The sequence below is a fragment of the Galeopterus variegatus genome, unplaced genomic scaffold, assembly GCF_000696425.1.
Source record: "Galeopterus variegatus unplaced genomic scaffold, G_variegatus-3.0.2 Scaffold180, whole genome shotgun sequence".
In the NCBI taxonomy this organism is placed as follows: domain Eukaryota; kingdom Metazoa; phylum Chordata; class Mammalia; order Dermoptera; family Cynocephalidae; genus Galeopterus; species Galeopterus variegatus.
The window spans coordinates 800936-825501 of NW_007726291.1; the positions used below are offsets into that span (position 1 = coordinate 800936).

The window sequence follows — 24566 nt, forward strand, 5'->3', positions numbered from 1 at the left end:
GGTCCGGCATGGACCAGCCGCTGGCGCGGCGCGGCACAAAGAGCGCGGCCCAGGCCTGCTGTGCCTTTAAAGGCGGCAGTCTGAGACTTAAGGTGTCCCCGAGTGCCGTCCTCCGCGCTTGGCCGCCTGCGACACGGGGCTTCATGGAGAGCGCCGGGCCCCGGCGCCCACGCGCGGGGCCCGCCCCATTGTGCGTTCCCGGGGCTTGGGGGCGTGGGGCTAGGTAGGTACCGGCCCGGGCTGCGCGCCCTTCCCACCCCCTGACTCGGCCGCGCGGCGCCATCGTCTCAAAAAAAATGGAAACGTGCTCGGGAAGGAAAGGGTTAAACGCTGTTTTTAAATATTCATGTCATTGTTTTAAAGGTGTAAACATGCGGCTGCTGGGTCAGAGTTGACTGTCTTAGATTATGTACATCTCCCTCTCTTCATTAATGACTTCGGATTTCCCCAAGGACCCCTCCCCCTTTCCATCCCTTCCAAAAATGTCAGAATTTATTTTTTTGTAAGGTGGGGACTTGAGTCTCTGATTTGTGACCCTCCTCCATTTGGAATTGTAAAACTCCTGAGCGCCTTCTTGATCGAAGGTGTTTTAAACTGACCTTCCCCCCCGCCGCCCCTTAAAGATCTGGGAAAACAAATTTAAAAGGAAGTTAGTCCCCTAAATTCCCCTCCCTGCCTTTTGGAGGGGGCGGGGATAGGGATTGGAGGTAGGAAAATAACTGCGTGCCTCGTGAGTTGGATTTTTTTTTTTTTTTTTCCTGGTGTTCAATGCAAGGCATTTCGCGAGGAAAGAACTTGGTTGTTTTTGTTCCTATCCCTTCCAAGTCAAGGTGCTATTCGAACTTTTTCTTAACTCTAAAATGACTTCAAAATTCCTGTGTCTTATAACGTGCCTCCCTCGCCTGCTCTTCTTAGGCCGATTGGTTTCTTGGAGCCGTGTTTAAAGGTTTATTCCTGTACAGTTGTACGTTTCCCACTGAAACTATTGCTCATCCCAAAACATGTTTTTGTAACGAAGGTTTGGATTGCTGCCCAAATTTGGGCTTTGTGAGATTTCTTTTAAATGAGCAATGTGCTTCCTAGGGGATGGAAAACTCTATAAATGGGAATTATGTTCTTAATCATGAATTTTATAGGGGAAACTGACCCTAAAACTTGGGATGTCTGTAATTCTGTGCCCAATAAAGTATCAATCTGGAGGTTTGTAAACCCTAGGAGCACATGTTGGTTGTTGCGTTAGCCCCAAAGGCTTCAAACGTAGAAGGGCCTGTTCCAGAAACTTATGGTGGTACCTAGTTCCATAAATGTTAGTGATTTAGTGTGGTTTAATTTATTGTTTTAGTTCTGCAATGAAATGGTAATGAGCAGTAGCATATTTTGTTAGTGATGTGTGTACTAGTTTGTTGGGCGGGATGTTTGCTTTCTAGGAAATAAAGCTGCATTAAAACATCAGAGAACTTTCCAAGTGCTCTTTTGAAGAACACGAACCTTGCTGTGTTAAACTGCCATTCCAGTTTTAAGTTGTGTCCTTTAGTGAGGCCTCCTTTTAGTTTTGGATTGTTGTATACTTCTGGGTTGGAGGGAAAACATGTTTTTCTAAAATTAGGATCTAGCATCCTGAGGAATTTCATCAAATACATTTGCATTAATGTTCTTTTCTACAAAGTTTCTATTAGGCATTTTATATTTCTGTGTGATATAGCAAAAGATATCTAAACCTTTTCCAGAAAAGTCACTTTAGCTAGGACCTAGTGCTTCCAGGTTGACAGGTAAAGTGATGAGCTGTGCTGTTTCAATGCTGTGCCCAGAAGAATCTTTGGGACTTACCTACCGTTCATGGTGGCACTGTGTCATGTGAGCCTGCTGGCCCTTGTAGTCACAGTTATAACCATACTCCAGTTGTCAGATCATCTTCCATCAATGTCTGTGGTGGTCTAGTTCCTTTTTATAGTGATTTATTCTGGCTTATGTATCACAGATGAACAAGGTATTGTGACCCCAAATTGCTGTTTTCTTGTGGTCTTGGTGATTTAAACTCTGTTCACATTTACTTTTCCCTATCATGTGTTCACTTGATTGCTGGCAAGTACCTTCTGAATTCTGTTAATGGTGTCTTTGTGTTTTGGTGATAACTAGGTGGATCCCTAAAGAACCCAGCCAACCAGGAGAGGGAGGGGAGGGGCTAAGCAGTGAGGAGTGTGGGCCCAAGAACCATGTCTACGCGGGAGTCCTTTAACCCGGAGAGTTATGAATTGGACAAGAGCTTCCGGCTAACCAGATTCACTGAACTGAAGGGCACGGGCTGCAAAGTTCCCCAAGATGTCCTGCAGAAATTGCTGGAATCCTTACAAGAGAACCACTTCCAAGAAGATGAGCAGTTTCTGGGAGCCGTTATGCCAAGACTTGGTATGTACACCATCATTTCTTTGATAGTCTGCAATCCAGTTGGTGAGTCAAAAACCAGACTTCTCTCCCACGTTGTTGTTTTCAATATTTAAAAAAAAATTTCTCTAAGAAGAATTTAAAGCACAATCCGATGGTAACCGTTAGGGTATTGCAACTTACTAGAGGAAGTAGTTGAAAAGCATCAAGACATGTACTCACAGTTTTTAAACGATGGGGTTTACAATTGAGGTAATTATATTATAGTAAAAGAATTTTTCTAATTTAATTGAATTTTCTAGTTAGCTGAGGATTGAGCAGAAACTCATTTATGCCTTTTTCCTAACGTGCATGTATTTTCTTCATTGCCCTAGGAAAGGTGGTGCTTTAAGCACCATGTTTAATACTTTGAGAACAGTGACTGGTGTGGGGTGAGGGGTCCTCTGCAGTGTGCATCAGTTGAAAAGCTCCTTCAGGGGGAATAGGACTGCTCCAGACATAGAAGGGGAGAAGACTGGACGAATCTGTAGTTGACCCCAGGATGTCATCTGGAATTGAGGGCACTGTTTTTTTCTTTACTAAATCCCTTGTGTCATTTGTGGTTTCTCTTGTCCTAAACATAGAAGGTAATTCTAGGCTATTGGGATATTGTTTGTTAGTGTTCGTTGTACAAATATGGTTTATTAAATACATGATGCAAGACTGTGATCACTTTGCCTTGTGGGTGTTTGTTGCATATTTTAGGGGTTTGGGTCTTCCATAGTTACAGTGTGACTTACCAGCTTTTTTATGCAAGGTTTTTATTTCCTTTATTTTTGCCCGTTATTTTATTGTAAAGTCTTGTCTTACTACTTTGGTTTTGAGCCCAGGATACTCTTTTCTTTCCCAATATAGAAAGCAGGTAAAAGCAGAGTTGCTTTGGTTGGGAGGGAGGAAAATTTACATCCCATGCTCTAGCAACCTGCAGGACTCCCAGGAGCTCAGTTTGAAAACAGTCCCTCTCATCTGGCTGATGTCTAAGCTGTGAAGAAATACTAGGTGAATGAGTTAGATTCCATGTTGGCTTACTTGCCAAGGACTGAGATATACTGAGGGAGTTCTTAGATAACTGTATCAAGAAAAATAAGCTACTTAATGGTCAAAACCAAATGAAATAAAACCCATATGGATAAAGTAATAATTCCTATTTATAACTTCCCCCTATTGGTCTCTTGAGCACTAGGGCCTGCCATGCACCCCAAAATGCTTCAACGTGGGTGGGATCGTTGCTCCTTCCAGCAGCCCATGAAGCTCAGGAAGGTGACCCATTCCATGGGACACAGTCAGGGTCACTCCCTGGAGTCCACACCGCCTGCCATCCTGCTTGTCCTCCGGTTTCTAAGAGGACAAGTGATAGAAGTGGGGAGAGGAGGTGCTTCAGCCTAACTCTTAGCGGTGGCAAAGAAAGGGATGTCCTACAGCAAGGAAGGAGGCAGGGAAAAGCAGATAGAAGAACACAACAGACTAGCAGTAGATCATATATGGCTTTTGAGAAGTGAAACTGTGATCCTTTCCCAGAAAACCCCACATGCCCCAAATTTTTCATTCATGGCATTCCCTGGGGGTAGACAGAACATGTGAGAAGCGAATGGATGGTGAAGGAAGCATAGTAATAAAACCTCGTGCAAAAGTGGTGGATTTCAATGGACAAAACTTTGCTTTGAAATCAGATCTGGATTCATATCCTAGCACAGTCACTTACCAGTCACTAACAATACTTTGTGCACATTACTTAATCCTCTTGAGCCTTAGTTTCCTAATCTATAAAATGGGATAATAATACTGTTTGAGATTGTCATGAGTACCAGAAATTTTCTGTGTACGTATACTGTGTCTGTCTGTCTTAAATACAAAACAAATATATGTGTGTGAGTGTGTAAGTATGTAGGTATGTGTATATACACATGTACATACAGTATGTTTATCTGTCTTTAATTATTTTTCTAATTGCATGTCCTATTTCCTGGATTCTAAGATGGTATTAATTGAGAGATGAGACAAAACAACTTTTAAATGTACACATGCTTTCTAGATCTATCCAAAGTAAAGAAATGTTAAAATAAGTGTCTGAGCATCTGGAACATCTGTTGTCTGGTGCTTAAGAACTATTAAATATTGATTGGTTGTGGTGGTGGTGGTGGTAGTATGGTGATTTGGGTTATTTTTCGTGATGCAGGGTTTCAGTCTTGCTGAAAACCTTCTAGAATTCTCCACTGTCCGCTGATAATTAAGCAAACTGCTCAGTCTGAGATTTAAAGCTTTCCTACTCTATGGCATTTCCTTTAGTTCCTGCTTGCGCTCGACCTGGACTGTCCCTCTCTCTTTCCATTTGAAACCCTACTTTTTCAAGGCCCTTGGCCCATCTCAGGCTCACTCCCTCTCTCTTCCTTTCTTGAGATTTAGTAGGGGATTTCTAGTTGTTTGGGTTTTTTGTTTTGTTTTTTGGCATCTGGGCGATATGGAGATGTGAACCCATGACCTTGATGTTACCATCACCATGCTCTAACCAACTGAGCTCACTGGCCAGCCCAGTAGGTGATTTCTTTTTTTCCTTTTTTTTTTTTTTTTTTTTTTTCTTTTTTTGTGACCGGCAATGGATCGCAACCCTCAGTGTCACGCCCATACCGGACCGGGATCGCAACCCTCGGTGTTGCGCCCGCACCTCGCTCAGCCAGTGAGCGGCCGGTCTGTATGTGGGATCCGAACCCTCGGCGGGAGCGCCGCCGCACTCCCAAGCGGCGCACTGTAGCAGTGCACCACCAGGCCGGCCCCTCAGTAGGTGATTTCTAAACCAATCTCTTTAGACCACTGCTGTTCAGAAGAAATAATGGTGCAAGCCAGATGTGTAATTTTAAATTTTCTGGTAGTTTAAAAAAAGAAAAAATAACAATGAAGAATCAGGTAAAATTAATTCTGATGTATTTTATTTAACCCAATATGTTAAAAATATCTTTTCAACACATATAAAACATTGTTAATGAGATGTTGAGATGTTGGGGTTTTTTTTGGTACTAAGTGTTTAAAATCTGCCATCTATTTTATACTTAAAATGCATCTCAGTTTGGAGGAGCCACATTTCAGGTATTTAATAACCACATGTGGCTAGTGCCTTCCCTATTTGGAAGCACTGGACCCTCATTCTAGTAGATTATGAGGGTCACGGTTGTGAAAGAAAATGTGGATAATGTGAGCTTCTGTTCAGCCCTAGGAACATGCTCAAGTCATCAGTTAACCTGATGAAAGAACTTGCTAGATATAGAAATAAAGTGTTTTACAAATCAGACATATTTCATTCAAATTTAAGACTACCCAAATTAGAAACATTTAAAGCTAATATTCAGCAACTGTTTTTAGTGTCTTTCAACAGTCCTATAGTTTAAATAGAACCCCAAATGAAAACTATATGTCACTGTTTTCCAAAGTGAGTAGTAATATAATCAGAATAAACGGTTGTTGGAATTATCAATTTAGGAAGTATCTATGTGAGTTGAAGTGTGGTTCTTGCCCTACTTCCACTTAGTCACTAAAGAGCTCTGTTACATGAATTTCTGAAAGGCTGTTCAGATGCGTTATCACACATATTCTTGTTTGACAAATATGAAAACTAATTACTAGTAAAGTATGTCCTATTGTCTCAAATTTGTGAGACTTGCCATTCTGAAATTAAATTCTCCATTCCCTAGCTGGACCTTCCACCAAGAGTTTCTGCTTTGCCATCTAGTTTAGTCAAAATCAGCCTGTCTTCACAGTCTGTGCCTTTTTATTAAGTGTGATTTTATTTTTGCATTAGTAATAATGGACCAAGACTAAGAAAAATAAGGTGTGCCCATGACTTGCCATTCTGAAATTAAATTCTCCATTCCCTAGCTGGACCTTCCACCAAGAGTTTCTGCTTTGCCATCTAGTCTAGTCAAAATCAGCCTGTCTTCACAGTCTGTGCCTTTTTATTAAATGTGATTTTATTTTTGCATTAGTAATAATGGACCAAGACTAAGAAAAATAAGGTGTGCCCATGACCAGCCTTTGCTGGGTTTGTCACTGTGGTTGTATGAGATGGTTGTTCCCAGCAGTTTTGCTTATGCAAAATATGAAAGACTGTTTTAATGTGATTCAGATATGATTTATTCTTGTTTCATTTGGAATCCTGAATTTACAGGGTAGAGCCCACTTCCTTACTTTTGTCCTTCGTCCTGAGTTATTCCCTGCTGTTGTGGCTGTTGGGCTGCAGAGTGGAAATGCTTCATAAGAGGGACAAGGCCATCCTAAGAGGGCTGTAGGAAACCCTCTGTGTTCAGCTTACTTGATGGGAACGCCAATCTGAGGATGTAAAATGTCTGCATTGCAGGTTATTTAAAGAAATGTAGCCTGCATTAGCTAGTCTTGACTACTTCAAAACTGATTTCAGGAAAAAAGGAATTCTTTATAATTAGCCCATAAGCCATCTATACTATCTTCCTAAATATTTATAAACAATTTTTAGTAAATTGAAATATTTTGAACAGGCTTATTAAGCAATTTTTTTTAGTGGGCGAGAAAGCAAACTTAAGGCCAGTCCCTGTTCATATTATAAGGTAGTAAAGGTGATATTTCTAAGTTTTTCACTAGGGGAATAACATGGAATTTTAAGGTTTTCTCTTATATAATGCTCTTGGGAACCTATAAAACAAATGGATTACATAGGGGCCAGAATGTTAATATACCTGCCTGATTGCAAATGATGCATTGCTGTTCTTTCTGGCTTTGTCCTTTTCTTTTTCTTTATTTTTGTCATTTTCATTTTTGGCTAAAATGTAAAAGCAGTACAGGTTGAGAATCACTAATCTGAAATCTGAAATGCTCCAAAATCCAAAGCTTTTTGAGCACCAATATGAAACTCAAAGGAAATGCTCATTGGAGCATTTTGGATTTCTGATTTTCATATTAGGAATGGCCAACTGGTATGTTTTCTGCAAATATTCTAAAATCCAAAAGAATCTTAAATCCAAAACACTTCCCATCCTAAACATTTTGAATAAGGAATACTCAGCCCGTAACAGCATTTCCTGTATGTAAAATATCTTACAAATTTTCTGTTGGGAAAATAGAATAATGTCTAACAATGTACTCAAAGTAACTATCCATAAAACAACCCAAGTTCCAATTATTCTATTCTCATCTTTAAAGAAATTCTATATGGTGCCACTCACATGATAAAGTAATACAGTAAAATAATACAATAAAAAATAAAACAGTAAAAAAGAAAATTTTTACTGAAGACATCATTCAGGTTTAAAAATTGCACCATATTGAATATGAGTCTTGATGGCTAAGTTTCTATTCATGTTTTCTGTCTTAAGCTAGTTATGTTTCACATTTATTTCAGTTACGCTTCTTGATAGGAAGCACGTGGCTTCATTGGCAGCGTGCGGTTCCATAAGTGTCTCATACAGAGCGCTTCCTGTTCAGAACGATGGTTGTATAACATGACATGGCTTTCCCATTTTGTTTTTGGGTGCCGATGACTTCCATCTTCACAGGCATTGGAATGGATACGTGCGTCATTCCTTTGAGGCATGGTGGTCTTTCCTTGGTTCAAACGACAGATTACATTTATCCTATCGTAGATGATCCTTACATGATGGTAAGTTTGATCTAATGTTTTTTTATAACTGGAACTGCTTATTCACTTGGTTTTTGGTAGTGGTTTCATATATGTGTCTGTGGGTTCTTTGGTTTTTGTTTCTGTTATGTCCAAATTACACTAGCCCATCCCTGGCCTGACCCCCACAATTGCTGCAGTTGGGCTCTCCCTCTCTTACACTTGGCACCATGCATAACACAATTAAGGCAGAAGCAGAGAAGTCCGTCTTTTGTACCTGGGCATATGTCTATGCATGAAAACACCTTTGTTTTAGTAGCATGTCTGTGGACTCACCTTTTTGTCATTTTGTTCTTTCTTTCCTTGTACCTTTCTTTTTTTGACATTTGTAAACTCCACCACTCCAATGTTTCAAGCTACAGGTGTTGTTATTCTCTGTAATAGGACTGATCCTCATTGTTTCCTTCCAGAAATAAAGGAGCCTGGCATCTCATCACAATTAGACTTCCTGAGCATTTATTCTGATACCTGGACACTTCCAGCCACCTGCACACCACTGTGTCATATGCACTGTGTGTCATATGTATCTGACCACTGAATTAAAGTTCCTAGTTGTTGATCATGCAGTGCTTAGATATATTTCCCAACTGTTCATGGCATGGTTGCAGCCAGTGACCCTTTGCACTACCCAGCCTTTAACCCCACTTCTGTACCAGCCAAGAGGAGCCAGTGAAGATTGGGAATATCCCGTTTGTTATAAAAAGTTGTCCTTCCTGTGTGGCAAGGGCACTGGGATCAAACTGCACACATAGGGACTTGGGCCATGAGGTAGCTAAATGGGGGGTGTTCACCTCTTAGGTGCCAGTGATAAAGTAAACAGGTTATTAGAAACCTGTATTCCCTCTGCACATCCATCTGTTCTCTCCTCTAGAGCAATACTCTTGAGAGTCTGGGCAGGTAAGCCATACCCCAGGTGTCCCACCCAGAAAGCATCCGTCCCCACATCCAGCTTGCTGATTCATGTATCCACACCCGTGACCTTGAGGTTATAAGGCTGTGTTCTAACCAACTAAGCTAACTGGCCAGACTCGAGAATGCATCCTTTTCCCAGCATCTCTTGAAAGCATCTGAGTGCACCCAGAACAGAAGGGGCAGTAAATCGCTGCCACCCTGTCTGGTAATTGGCATCTCCAAGTTGCAGACCACCTGTTGGCCTGGCTTGGTAATGTTGAAAGTGGGTCTACAGACGATTATCAAGCTGCATTGTCGAGCTACCAGGAATTCATAAGAAAACATAATACAAATTAAACAGCCATTGAAAATGGTAGTATTTTGGAGTTTGATTGTCCTTATATCAGAAGAAAAATTTATCTTCTCTTTACTGTCTGTAGAAAATAATACACTGGCAACTTAAATTTTTTAAATCTCCAATGGCAATAAAAAGTCTTTATTACTACATTTCTTTTAAATACAATTTTGAAGTTTCTAATAAAACTACGTAGTTTACTGGGATGCTTCTCTTTAGGAAATAATCTGACTTCAGCCCTGGATATTTTTTATTCTGTTATTTGTGTGTCCTAAACAAGATGGTTTTCCTGTTTATTTCCTACTGCCTTGAAAAGAAGTTACGAAAATTTCTCAATCCAAGTGCATTAAAACCATCTCATTCTCTATAATCAGTAAAGTCACCACTTTTTAGGATCTGTTTAGGATGAGTGGCTGTTCCCAAGGTTGCTCTAGGACAGTTGTTTTCAGACTTTTTCACTCCGTGGCTGTTTCCCCCAGACCATCGGTTCTAACCTTGCTTCTCTGACTGACATTCCCCCCCACATCTCCTCCCCTAGCTAAATAAACTGCAGACTTCTCCTGATACTCAGAATGGAGAACGTGTAAGTTTTTATTCTGCACAAAAACAATGAGGTGGTAACAGGAACGTCTGAGAAAGAGTGAACAGCCTGTGCGTGTGTGATTCAGGATAGGTTACTAGTCTGCAGATTGTAGAAAGTGCACCCATCCCAGTAGCTGCCCTTCCTGGAAAGTCCCCAAGTTCTTCTTGGAGGCTGTACCCTAGGCTTGCTCTTTGTTGTTACGATGGAAAGTCCCTGGTTGTCCTTCCTCACATCTCCCCTTTCTTCCCAGGGCAGGATTGCATGTGCCAATGTCCTCAGTGACCTCTATGCAATGGGGGTCACGGAATGTGACAACATGCTGATGCTCCTTGGAGTCAGCAATAAAATGACCGACAGGGTAAGTAGGAGGTCCTCAGCTCCTCACTGCTGTGTTGTCTTGGTCACGTCACTTGACTTGGTTAGACTTCATTTCCTGTCTGGAAAGTGAGGAGCCCAGGCCACCTGGCTTCCAGTATTCCTTCTGGCTCTCCACTTTTTGGCAGTTATCAGTAAATTTAAACGAGTCTGGCCTGTTCATCTTTTCACTTCTGCCACTGCTGCTCTTAGCAAGGGCTTTGGAGTGTCCGTGACCCTCACAGCACTTGGCCAGTCTTCACACTCCGTGGGGAGGTGGAAGCCTGCTCCAGGGCAGGCTGTGTGTGTAGCTAGTCTTGAGGTCTGTGAGGACCGTGAGAGAGCTGCCTTCTCATGGGCATCAGACTTAGGGCCAGTCCTGTGGACCGAGTCCCACACAATTCCTTTTCCTCCGTTCTTCCGTTGTCTGAGCTTCATTCACACTGTAACCTGGAACATCTTCCAGCATTTGATAAAATGGTCACAATGTAAAATATTCCTTAACTTTTGTTACATACTGCCATGTTGTAAGCTTTCAGGACTTCCTCAGGATTTTATAATCCTTTTTATAACTACAAGTGTAAAGCCCTCTTTTCTGGGTTTTGAATGGAATTATTTGACTTTTCATTTATGTCCTTTTAAACCCTAGGAAAGGGATAAAGTGATGCCCCTAATTATACAGGGTTTTAAAGATGCAGCGGAGGAAGCAGGAATGTCTGTGACAGGTGGCCAAATGGTCTCAAACCCCTGCATTGTTTTGGGAGGAGTCGCTACAACTGTCTGCCAGCCCAATGAATTTCGTCTGTAACAGGTGGCCAAACGGTCTTAAACCCCTGGATTGTTTTGGGAGGAGTCGCTACAACTGTCTGCCAGCCCAATGAATTTATCATGTAAGTGGATTTTTGTTTCATGTCCCCTGGCCAGTTTCTCTCTCATTCTCTCTGTCTCTCCCTCTCTTTTAAAAAATAGATGTATTGAGGTATAATTTGCATATCATATAGTTCCTCCATTTAAAATGTATAATTCCATGGTTTTTGTCATATTCACAGAGTTGTACAGCCATCACCAAAGTTGATTTTAGAATATTGTTATCACCCCAGTAAGAAACCCTGTCTCCTTAGCTGTCACTCCGCACTCCTCCTACCCCCACCCTGTCTTCTTTCACTTAGCATAACAGGAAGGTACTGCAAAAAAGTTCATGGGGGGCCGGCCCATGGCTCACTCGGGGGAGTGTGGTACTGATAACACACAGGCCATGGGTTCGGATCCCATATAGGGATGGCCAGTTGCTCACTGGGTGAGTGTGGTGCTGACAACACCAAGTCAAGGGTTAAGATCCCCTTACCAGTCATCTTTTAAAAAAAAAAAAAAGTTAATGGAAAAGTTGATATTATCTTTTTATTTGTTTGTTCACAGCTGGTGAGTATGGAGGTCTGGACCCTTGACTTTGGTGTTAGCAGCACCACACTCTAACCAGTATCTTTTAGTTCTATTTTTCCATGGACTTTTTGAGGTATCTTTGTATTAGCATAATATTTTTAAGGTTCATCCATTTTGTAGTATATATCAGTACCTCAATCCTGTTCTTAAAAAATATTAGTTTTTTTATTGAAGTATAGTTCACATAAAACTTCACATATTCAGCATTTTAAAGCATACAATTTATCGGTTTTTACCATTCACAAGGTTGCACAACCATCACCGCTACACAGTTCGACAACACTTCCATCACCCCAGAAAGAAACGCTGTATCCACTAGCAATCATGTCCAAGTCCCTCCTCCCGCCATCCTCTGGCAACCACTAATCTACTTTTGGTTTTTAGGGATTTGCCTATTCTGGACATTTTCTATAAATGGAGTCATGCAATATGTGACATTTTGAGTCCGGCTTCGTTCACTTAGCAAAATGTTTTCAGGGTTCATCCATGTTGTTGTGTTAGTCAGTGCTGTATTCTGTTTTATGGCTTTTTTAATCTATTGTATGGATATACCATGATTTGTTTATCCATTCATCAGTTGATGAACCTTTGTGTTGTTCCTGCCTACTATGAATTATGCTGTGAACATTCATGCACAAGTTTTTTATGTGGACTTAAGTTACAATTCTTGTGGGTTTGTGCCGAAGAATTGCTGGGTCACGTGGTAACTGTGTAACTTGAGGAATCATCAAACTGGTTTCTAAAGCGGCTGCGGGTTCTAGTTTCTCCACAATCCTCCAGTACTTGTTTATAGTGTCTTCTTGATTACAGCCATCCTCTGGCTGTAAGTAGAATCTTATTGTGTCTTTGATTTGCATTTCCCTGATGACTAATGATGTTGAGCATCTTTTCAATGTTTTTCAGCCATTTCTATATCTTCTTTAGAGATGTGTCTCTATTAACACAAGTTATCACTTTCCATGTTTGGTATCTTATTAAGGAAAACTGCCCTGCCCTATTTTCTGAGGGAAGTAGAAACTCCACTTCTTTATTTTTTGAATAGGTGCTGATAGGTACTATGTTCACATGGGTCAGAATTCAAAAGGATCTGCAGTGCGAAGACTTCACCTGTGCCTGAGCCACCAGTTTCCCACCCCAGAGGCACCCTCTTTACCAGTTTTGTATATTTTTAACCAGTCTACTGTTGACATTTAGATTATTTTCAATTATTTTGATGTTACAAGTAATATTACAGTGGGTAACCTTAGAGTAACATAGAACGTTTTACACGTGTTGACTCTTATTTGCGGGGGGGCAGTTGGCTGGTATGGGGATCCAAACCCTTGACCTTGATGTTATAACACCACACTCTTAACCATACCAGCCAACCAGCCAGCCCTGTGTAAATCTATTGCTAAGAAATTTCTCAAAATAGAGTCACTAGGTCACATGGTATGTATGCTTATAATTCTGATGGCTGTCTCCAGACTGCAGTTCGTAGAGGCTCTGCCAGTTTAAGTTCCACCAGCCATTGAATGAGCATGCCAGATCCCCATGTCTTAACCAACACAGTGTGTTAACAGACTGCTGGGTCTTTGCTGATCTGCTGGGTGGTTTTAATCTTACTCTTAGGATTCAGGTTGAGCATATTTTTCACTTTCATATCTTCTGCCCGTTTTTTAATTGATGGAAGCTCCTTTTAGGGCCAGTATCTGACAGCTTTCCTGTAAAGGATCTTGCATTCTCCTTACATTGAGGTTTTATTTTCACAACATATGTTTTATGTCAGTAGTTCTCAAACTTTCCACTTACATCCTAAAGTCTGTCTCACCCATTCCAGCTTTCCAGGTGAAAAAATACTTAGTGGTAGCAAAACACTGGAGAGGGGAAAAAAAGATAAAACAAGCTTCAGTGAATTTCTTGCCAACAGCATGTATATTTACTTTGTAAAAGACAAATGAGCCTGTTCACATATTTACCTTCTGTCAGATGTTGCCCATAAACTTAAAATAGCCCAATAATTTTATCACACTTACCTTGTCAATATAAATTCATAGGTTGCACATAACCAGTGAATCATGAGAACATATCAGCTTTAAGGTATGGATTAGTCAGGGCCGGCCCGGTGGCGCACTGCTACAGTGAGCCGCTTGGGAGCGAGGCGGCGCTCCCGCCGAGGGTTCGGATCCCACATATAGACCGGTTCCCGCTCACTGGCTGAGCGAGGTGCGGGCGCAACGATCCCGTTGCTGGTCCCGGTCCGGTACTGGCGCGACACTGAGGGTTGCAATCCGTTGCCGGACAGGAAAAAAAGACAAAAAAAAAAAAGAAGGTATGGATTAGTCAGAATTGAAAGACATTTATGTCTTAAGATTTAGTTTTTGGAAAATGAGTTTCTTGTATGTCATCATAGAATTATGTTTTTCAAAGCTGAGAGTGGACACAAGTATTATAGGTTCAGTTGGGGAGCAAGGTGTTGGTCTTGAAGTCTGTGTCCCTGGCTTTTTTGTTTTCATTGATTTCTGTATTTGAGAAGCCTAGCGCTGGGGAGGGAACAGTTTTGCGGACCTCTCGGAGCCAAGACAAGACAGCTGCTAGCGGGACGCCCGTGTCCTGGTGGGAAGGACACAGATAGAACAGACGCTTTCTTTGGGGGATCAGTCTCTCTCTTTTTAGGGCTGCCTTTTTAGTATTTACCTTCTGTCTTTAAGACAGGGACCATCCAAGGGAGTCTGGGTGCCAAGTGGGAAACTCATTAGTCAGTCTGAGTTTGAGAACCTGGATGCAGAAAATCACCAACATCTCAGACCCACAGATTCCAGCCACATCCCACCCGGGTCTCCACCATCTAAGTGATTGTAAACAGGCAGTCTTTGTTTCAGAAGTCTTGTTGCCTGAAAAGGGTTTGTATTGAAAATTACACACAAACATGGCTGAAGGGAAATCTGGGCCTGATGAATCCTTTGAAGAATTGTACACTTTCTTCCCCCTTGAAATCTACTAGGTAATTGGTCCATATACACTTAGATCTCTGGAATCTTCCATTTTCTTTTTAATGTTTTGTTCCAGCAGTAGCCTCGGTAGCAAGTCACAAGGCTCTGTCTAATACATGTTGGTAGTTGGCTTAAATATAAGTGCAAAAACAAATGTTTTTAACCGAATTTTCCTTCTTCCTGTTTTAATAAAATGAGTTTATGGGCCGGCCCGTAGCCCACTCGGGGGAGTGCGGGGCTGACAACACCACGGCCCCGGGTTAGGATCCCAGTCTTGTTGCCTGAAAAGGGTTTGTATTGAAAATTACACACAAACATGGCTGAAGGGAAATCTGGGCCTGATGAATCCTTTGAAGAATTGTACACTTTCTTCCCCCTTGAAATCTACTAGGTAATTGGTCCATATACACTTAGATCTCTGGAATCTTCCATTTTCTTTTTAATGTTTTGTTCCAGCAGTAGCCTCGGTAGCAAGTCACAAGGCTCTGTCTAATACATGTTGGTAGTTGGCTTAAATATAAGTGCAAAAACAAATGTTTTTAACCGAATTTTCCTTCTTCCTGTTTTAATAAAATGAGTTTATGGGCCGGCCCGTAGCTCACTCGGGAGAGTGCGGTGCTGACAACACCAAGGCCCCGGGTTCAGATCCCATATAGGGATGGCTGGTTTGCTCACTGGGAGAGCGTGGTGCTGACAACACCAAGCCAAGGGTTAAGATCCCCTTACCGGTTATCTTTAAAAAAAAAAATTTTTTTTTTTAAATGAGTTTATGACCTCGGTGAGTTTGACTAGAATATGCGCTTTTTCTTTTCTTCAGGCCGGATAATGCAGTGCCAGGGGACGTGCTGGTGTTGACAAAGCCCCTGGGGACACAAGTTGCCGTTGCTGTGCACCAGTGGCTGGATATCGTGAGTGAAACACCGCTTGTGAGGGGCAGGGGCTGGACAACAATCTTTCAGGGTTGTGGGCATTTTCATTGGAGGGTTTGGAAAGTGAGGTCCTGTAGTATTACTACCATGGAGTTTCGTATCAGTCAGGTCCTTAAAGAAGTCCTGGGGATTGTCTGTATCCTTTTATTAAATGAGTTTCATGTATATAGAATGTGTGTCGGTAATAATGTAGGTAAGCCCCAGCTTGAGGCTTGAGCGATTTTCTGCAAAGAATTTGGGAGGTAAGGGGTTAGCTTCGTCTCTTTCATTCTAAAATAGCTTCATCTTTCACATCTTAAAATATCACTAAAAAATATGGAGGAGAATTTGTAGAAAGTGTAGTGTTTGGGGTATTAATAAAGTAAGGGTTATTGACAATTTAAATTATTTTAGTCATGGGGTTCTTGGTTGTTTTTGTTTCGTAGTTTTGTCTCTTTAAACTGATCAGTAGGTCAGAACATTTTGACAAATACTTCTCTCTTGAAGAGTGAATCTAGAATAGGAGGATATTTCCACCGAGCTATAATCATACTTTACTTAAGATTGTGGTGTTTTTTTTATTGCCATAACAGCTCCCAAATTAATAAGATTGTGATACATTCTCACATATCAAAGCACATTTAATTTCTGCAACTGTCATCTGAAACTACCAGTCCTGAGAAACAGCTTAAAAAGAATAATAAATAACTTTATGTCATCCATCAACCAGGTATATCTTAGCTTGTAATAGCAGAGTAGAGAAATTCTCTTAGGCTGCCACGTTCTTTAGGTATTTTTCCTTCCTCACCCAGTGACGGAAACAGATTGGAAGAACAGAAGATAATCATAGAGGCATGTTCCAATACAACTGCCCAGGCCTGAACAATCTAGCGAGAGACTGGAGCAGGCCAGGTGGAGGTGTCAAAGAGGAGGGGTGTGGGATCCTTCTGTTTTCCCCACCCCAGCTTGGCACCATCTTTGCCCGTTTTTTTAACCAGTTTTTTAAAAAAATGCTCAGAATCAAATAAAGCAAGTTCCAAAGGCTATGTAACAGCACAATATGCTTTTTATAAAAGTCAGAAACAACCAAAGAGTATATTGTTTAGGCCACCTATATTAGGAGAATACTACTTTTTGAAAGGCAGAATAATGGTAAATACAAAATTCAGAACAGTTGTTATTCTGGGGAGGAGACGGGGGCAATGGGATGAGGGTTGACTAAAGTTATGCTGATGTTTGGTTATTGCATTGGGTGGTAGCTGTTGGGCATTCTTTATATTATCTTTATATTATTAATTCTTTATATTAGAAAATAAGAGGATGCATGAATGGGGGCAATTAATGGGCCATGAAGACAGGGTACTGTGAACCCATCATGATGCTAGATTCTTTGACAAGTCAGACTGAAGAAAGCAGAGAAAGCCCTTTTGTTGTTATGACATCCTTTCAGGTCACCTAAGACTGTCCTCAGTACACATGCAATTGAAGGTGTGTTAACATTCATCGTCTATCAAGATAGCTTGACTCCAGAATTCAGTTAAAGTCAGAAAAAGTATAATTAGAACATGAAAAATGAAAACTATCAGTTCAGTAGGGGAAGTGGAGGGAAATCAGAGGACATTCAGAGCTACTAACAATGTGATTTACACCCTGCTGAAGAGGCACTGACTGTAGCTGAGTGTTTAAAACAGTGCAGCTGTATGTGCTGCCAGGTTCTGCACATCCAGTGGACCGCAGTATTGATTACAGAAATGTGGGCTGAGAACAGAAAAGAAACCATGATTATTGGTGTAATGGACACTTAAAATAATCATCACAGAGAAGCAAAAGAGTTAGAAAACTTCATTTTCTGTACAAAACTAGATAAATAAAATTCCCCAGAAGATGACTAAGTAGAAAGCTTCTCTTTTTGTCAGTGGCTAGAAGTGAAGATTAATCACATTTTCCCCTCTTTTCTCCCTTACCTATGTTTCTATTATTAGCCTGAAAAATGGAATAAAATTAAATTAGTGGTCACCCAAGAAGATGTTGAGTTGGCATACCAAGAGGCGATGATGAATATGGCCAGGCTCAACAGGACAGGTATGGGGGTTGGGGGCTCCTCTGTCATAGGGGTTGGCAAACTTTCTGAAAAGGGCCTAGAGGGGGAGTGCTTTAGGCTTTATGGACCACATACTGTTTCAGTTGCATATTGATCCCCCCACCGCCACCCCCCACAACTCTTTAAGCATGAAAAAACCATTCTTAGCTGGGGAAACAGGCCATGGGCTAGATTTGGCCAGTGACTACAGAGGTCTTCTCTTGGTACCTGGTTTAGGTTCTGAAGATCACTAATGGGAATCCAAATACATTGCACGTTCTGGGCAGAAATGAGTGTTAAATGTGACTTGGATTAGAAAAAAGCTTGCCAAGGGAATCACTTGCTGCAGTTTAAGCATCATACACTCATAGTTTTTATTGGCTTTCATACGTGTATAGGGAGCACGAGTTATGCTTTGTAGTTGAGAAGAAAGCATTCTCCTGGGTCTGTTGGAAGTCCTGACATCTGGCATGCCAGGCATGCTGCCAAGGACGTGGAGTGACAGGAACTCTCTGATTGCTAGTGGAAATGCAAAATGGTATAGCCACTTTGGAGGACAGTTTGGCAGTTTTTTACAAAACTGCAATGTATTATGACCATATGATCCAGCAGTTGTGCTCCTTGACGTTTACCCAAAGGAGGTGAAAACAGGTCCTCACAAAAACCTGCACATAGGGCCAGCCCGGTGGCGCACTGCTACAGTGCGCTCACTGCTACAGTGCGCCACTTGGGAGCGCCACGGCGCTCCCCCCGAGGGTTCGGATCCCACATACAAACCGGTTCCCGCTCACTGACTGAGCGAGGTGCGGGTGCAGTGCCGAGGGTTGCGATCCCGTTGCCGGTCCAGGTCCGGTACTGGCGCGACACTGAGGGTTGCGATCCGTTGCCGGACACAAAAAAAAAGACAAAAAGGAAAAAAAAAAAAAACCTGCACATAAATGTTTATAAGCATATTTATTCATAATGGCCAAAACTTAGAAGCAACCAAGGTGTCCTTCAGTAGGTGAATGGATAAACAAACTGTGGCACATTTACCCTGTAGAATATCATGGAGCAGTAAAAAGAAATGAGCCATCAAGCTGTGAAAAGACCTGAGGAACCTTAAATGCCTGTAAAGAAGCCGTTCTGAAAACGGCTAGAATACAGTATGAATCCAACTATATGACACTCTGGAAAAGGCAAAACTAGAGACAGTAAAAAGATCAGCAGTTGCCAGGGGTTGGGAAGAGGAGGGTAAACAGGCAGAGCACAGCGGACTTTTATTTTAGGGCAGTGGAATTGCTCTGTGTGATGCTGTGATGTTAAATGCATGCCATTACTCATTTGTGAAAACTCACAGAATTGACAACACAGAGTGAATGAACCCCGAGGTAAACTGAACTTCAGTTAATAGTAACGTGTTAGTCTTATCCAGTTTTATCCAATTGACTTATCCAGTATCCAGTGCATGCTCTAATGCAGAATGTCAAATAGGCAAAACCTGGGGGGGGAAATGTGGGAACTCCCTGCACTCTACTCAATTTCTCTAAACCCAAAACTGCTCCATAAAATAAAGTCTGAATTTTTCTATTTAAATAAAAAAGAAATTAAACTTTCATCTTTAGTGAGAATACCTTGGATTTTAAGTCAGGCATTCTTAAAAAGTCCTGTTCTTTGATTTTAGGATGGTTTTGACAAGTTTACCTTCCACTGAGATGGTAATTCCTCTGTAGAGTTTTGTTGTTGTTTTCTGGAAAATTACTGTTGATTGAAGCTGTTGAGAAGTTCCAAGTGGTTCAGATTGAAATAAGAAATCACCTTTCAGAATCCACTCTGGTTTTTGTTGGCTTTACCTTACATTTTCATTGTTCCTCTGTGCCATGTCCCTGACAAATGGGGAGTTTGCAGGTCACTGGTGAAGGTGAGAGTCTGAGTTGAGGACAGGTGGTTTTCTCTCCATGTCACTGCTCTGCCCTCTCTCAGCTGCAGGGCTCATGCACACATTCAACGCCCACGCGGCCACTGACATCACAGGCTTTGGGATCCTGGGCCACGCGCAGAACCTGGCCAAGCAACAGAGGAACGAGGTGTCGTTTGTGATCCACAACCTTCCCGTGCTAGCCAAGATGGCTGCCGTGAGCAAGGCCTGTGGGAACATGTTTGGCCTCATGCACGGGACCTGCCCAGAGACATCAGGTACCGGGACGCTGGGCCCACTCTGAGGAGTAGACTCGTAAGGCTGATGGAAGGTTCCTGCAAAGGACAAAGGCCATACATGAGTATGACCACAGCTGGGGTGAGGTCAGTCCTGGTAGCCTGGTCCTCCCTGCTGTGGCTTCCAGACCCCGTCACTATCCTCTGACCAAGCAGGATTTTTAGTTGGAGCGTTCCTGTGTTCTCCTTTTTGGTGTAGGAATATGGTTGATGGTGGGAGAGAGAGAATGTGGGAAGAGTAAGGCATTACTCAATTTTCATTGGAAACTTAGTATTTGAAATAAACTGTAACACCCATAGATTTACACTGAGCAGCTATATTTTTTCTCTGAAAAAATGTCTAAAATTATTGTTTTAAGAAAGAAGTAGTATGGCTTCAAAGTGCCATTTTTCTTTTTGCCCCATTTTTCTCTTTTCCCTTTACCTTGACTCTTCTGTTCCATCTTTTAAGGTTTCCTATTTTTTCCTTTTTCTCACTTTCTCTCTTATTTCTGTTTCCTTTCCTCTTAATTTTAGTTTTCTATCCTGGTGAAAGAGTGGAATCACCCAGGGATTTAAAAAATACATATGTCTAGACCTGACCCCCAGTAAACCTGATGTAATCGATCTGGGGTGGGCCAGTAACTCCGAAAGCTCCCTGGACAGTTCTGGTATAGGGCCAGGGCAGGGACCACACTGCTCGGACTATGAAGCCCTGCCTATTTTAGCTCCTGGGTAGTGGTTTGGGATTTCAGAACACTGGTAGACCTCTCACAATCTTTGTAGAGGACCCTTCAACTTCTCAGTTTTAAAAAAATTCTGTTTTCTAAAAGTAAGCACCAAGAGGGTAGAGATTTTTTCCCTGTTGTCTAGTGGGCACTGAATAAATTTTGAATGAATTAATGAAGATTACCAATCCCTTAAATTTGTTTCCTAAAAAAATAAATAAACAAATAAATAAAACGTTTTCTTTATTCAGAAATGGGAAGTTTTTACTTTTTTAAAAGTAGAGTATAAATTCTAGATTGTGTTATTTCTACTTAGAAATATAAAAAATGTTCTGGCTTAACTACTAGAAATAACAACAAAGGTTTATTTTAATGTGTTTTGTGCATATTCTATTTTGGGATAATAATAGAGCTGGACTGGAACCTAGATACTTTAAGGCAACACTCATTTTCACAGATCTTAATGTAAAAATAAAAATACAGAAAAGCATTCTTGGTAAGATGAGGAATCCATAAAGAGAACCAAATTGGAAAAGAAAAGCTATCTTTTTGCAAATGTTTCTTTCATTGTAGCATGGAAAAAATAGCGACCCCATATGTTATTGAGGCCCCGAGCAGCTTACTCCTACCCAGCATTAAATGATTCTCAAATAGGTCATTTTCAACATTTGAAGTTTGTTGTGTGCATGTTTGTTATTACAGTACAAGTTTACCCAGAAATTGCTTATTTACTCTACTGAATATAGCAGGCTTCTTAGTTGAATAGGAAGAGCAACTCGCATATAGACAACTTGTTGATTGAACTTAGATCTGTGCTGGAGTCTCTTAGAAGGATAGAGGCTCTTGTAGTGTCACAACTAATGGTGATTTTTTTTTTTTCCTTTGCCAGGAGGTCTTCTAATCTGTTTACCACGTGAACAAGCAGCTCGGTTCTGTGCAGAGATAAAGTCCCCCAAATATGGTGAAGGGCACCAAGCATGGATTATTGGGATTGTAGAGAAGGGCAACCGTACCGCCAGGATCATAGACAAACCCCGGATCATCGAAGTCGCACCGCAAGTGGCCACTCAAAATGTGAATCCCACACCTGGTGCCACCTCTTAATCTAGACAGAAATAGCTGTTTGGTTTTGTTTTTAAATAGATCTATTTCCTTTATCATCACTTCAATTAAAGACTATAAACAACAACAAAAATCTCATTGTGTCTACACATCTGGTGACCTTAGGTCAATTTGTGAGTGGATACAATTAATAAAATAAAATCCATTGCCTTTTTTTCCTGTTACATTAACTGAAGATGCACCTAATCTTGAGGCAGCTTCTGAGTTGAAAATTATATTGTTATCCAATACTGTTGATTCATTTTGAATCTTTAGACACTTATCTCTTGCCGCATAGGCTCTTTTTAAAGGTGCTTTCACATGGCACAGACATTACCAATAGTAGTGTCAAATTGCAGTTTGTGTCTTTTCATTTTATGTATATTTATCACATAAGTCTGATCTTTTTTTAAGTTTCTTGAATGGTATTCTGGAAAGTCAGAATTGGTAAGTGACATGATGGTATCCCAGAAGTAAGAGGGTTGCATGATTCCTTTGAGTCTTTGATTTGTGAAGCCTAGTTTTATCATTCAAGAGAATCTCTTTGACCCAGGACATTCTCCAATAGTGCATTCAGTCCAACAAGGCAAGTGCTTCACTCTGCATGGAAAGCACTTTTGAAGACAAAAAAGAAATTTTATTTCTTTTTTTGTTGCCTTCCTGATATTTACAGTAATATCATTAACGGTTTTCCTTATTGATAGCAAAAAAAAAGATACTTTTTGCAATGTAATTAGATGTTCTATAGTGCAACAAGGAATTGCCTTCCGAAAGAGGGTTCATGTATAATACTCATTTACAATTCAGTATATAATTAACTACACAAATAATTTTTAAATATAATCAATAATAAAGACTGTTCTGTGGATGGTAGTGTTTAATACATTTTATATTTTGTATAGTGATTTCAGGGCTTTTGTTTTCTTGAAATCAGCAGCTATTTAGCCTAATTCTTAGCATTATTTTGTCCTTCGCGCCAGTACTTTTTTGTGCACGCTTTTTGTGATCTGTGTTAAAAAATCTGCATTGCCAACTTGCAGCTCAAACTTAAAACTTGTTATTCAAATAAATATTTAATTTTTTTAATTGCTCTTGTATAATCAGATGCCCCTTTTAGTATTATTTTAGAAGCATTGGGAGGGTTTTGCCTAAAGTACAATTTAATGGGGAAGACTAGATTTTAGTTTTATAAAACTTTTAAGTCTTTCATGGGACCTATATTTTCTTGGATTAAATTTTGTAGTTCTAGAACAAATAGGCAGTCTAAAAAGGTGTTACCTGTGTTACTTAGAAACAGAGGCTTCCTTATATTTTAATCTATTAAACAATTAGGAGGGATTCCTGTCATTAAGCACAAGGGCACTGAATCCTCAAGTGTCTGTCTGCATTAGAGAAAAAGCACCACATCTCTGCAAGTTTCTGAATGCTTCCTGCTTACAGGCACCAAAGCCGCACGGGTGAACCGATCGACTTCTTGCCAAGGGAAACCATCACTGGGAAGACGAAGCTGCCTGCAAGAGGCTTGAACTTGGATGCACCCTCCCTCAGGACCCAACGGGCAGCCTTGATGCACGTGTAACTGGAACTCCTCCAGCAATGAATATGGCATGCAGTACAGAAGAGACTGCGACAGGACTGAAATTAACTGGACGTTTTATAGGAACTTATACAGATGATGGTCCTCAAAAGCTACAATCCAGTGGTCTGCAAAATAAAATGTGTTGGAAACCTCTGATTAAGATAAGCATACTGTTGAACTTTTTTTTTTTTTTTTTTTTTAATACTGATGACTAAATCTTAACTACTTTTCATGTAGAGTGTGTCCTGAATGCTGGTGTTTTCCTCGGTGGCAGGCCTATTGAGAGGAATTGAGTTAAACAGATTATGCGCTTAAGGAAATCGTCTTCGTGAAGATTCATATTTATAAAGAGAAATGTTGGGTACTTAAAAGTCTGTGTAATTCATATCCCAGGAGGAAAAATGTGTCTTTAAAGTGGTATTTCTCAGAGAGTGGTCCAGCTCTACCTGCATTAGAGTCACCTGAGGATATCATTCCTTCCCCAGGCCTACAGAATCAGAATTTCTGGGGCATGGGACTAGGGACCCTAGTCTTTCAATTGAGGACCCTGTGGGGCAATGCCAGTAACCTTTGAAAACTGCTGATCTCAGAAGGAATGTTGCAGGGGGAGGAGAGGGAAAGAAAGTGGACTTATTTTTGTACTATATTTTGCAGGAATTTTTCTTTGAAATCTCGACCCTTCTGACCATTTTCCATGTCTGAGCTATGGTCCAGCAAGGGGGTTGGGGGAACAGGTATCTTGAAAGTTCCTTGAAGAATCAGGTGATCGTCAGTGAGTATTTGAGTTCTTGGCTAGATCTAGTAGAACATTATAAAATTCAGTGAACAATTAATAAATAGACAATTATTTGACTTCCTGGTAGCATTTTAAAACTTCACATTGAAGCGTGTTCATTTTGGTATACTGACTTTTTGTTAGCTGGTGGGGTCAGTAATTCCTTTCAGCCATCAGGAGTTATTCACGAAGCAATAGCAAAGCCTAGCAGGTTATTTGCACAAGCTGTGTTGAAGCATTTATTGTTTCAGTCCAAGAAAAATTGAAATAGTGTATAGCAATACGTACTTCTCATTGGGTCAGTATTTTAACATTATGTGGTATATTATAGTCTTCCAAGTTCTGCATGCCTTAGTATGAATAAATGCAAGTGTTTTAAATTGCTTTGATTATAGATGTATGAGCCAGCCATTCTCAGTCTGAATTTAGCATTGCCTTTAAAAGGGTTTTATCTGTGTAAATCTTAGTTTTATTACAGTTTTATTCAGCTATAGTATCCTTTATTTTTAGAAGTAATAAAGCAAGCATGGACATTGATGCTTTGGATACCTGTCATAGATATGAGGGTA

The 24566-nt window shown here is 40.8% G+C and overlaps 1 protein-coding gene across 1 annotated transcript; it reads left to right on the forward strand.

Moving 5' to 3' along the window:
• Positions 1–135: 135 nt before the first annotated feature.
• Positions 136–23390, forward strand: SEPHS1 (selenophosphate synthetase 1). The gene is given in 12 exon segments (XM_008564063.1): positions 136–223; positions 2137–2406; positions 7938–8041; positions 10139–10246; positions 10892–10967; positions 11054–11132; positions 15472–15562; positions 17545–17644; positions 19605–19817; positions 21432–21595; positions 21597–21616; positions 23084–23390. Coding segments are annotated over 11 exon segments (1287 nt in total). The 5' UTR covers positions 136–223; positions 2137–2213; the 3' UTR covers positions 23223–23390.
• The last annotated feature ends 1176 nt before the right edge of the window (positions 23391–24566 follow it).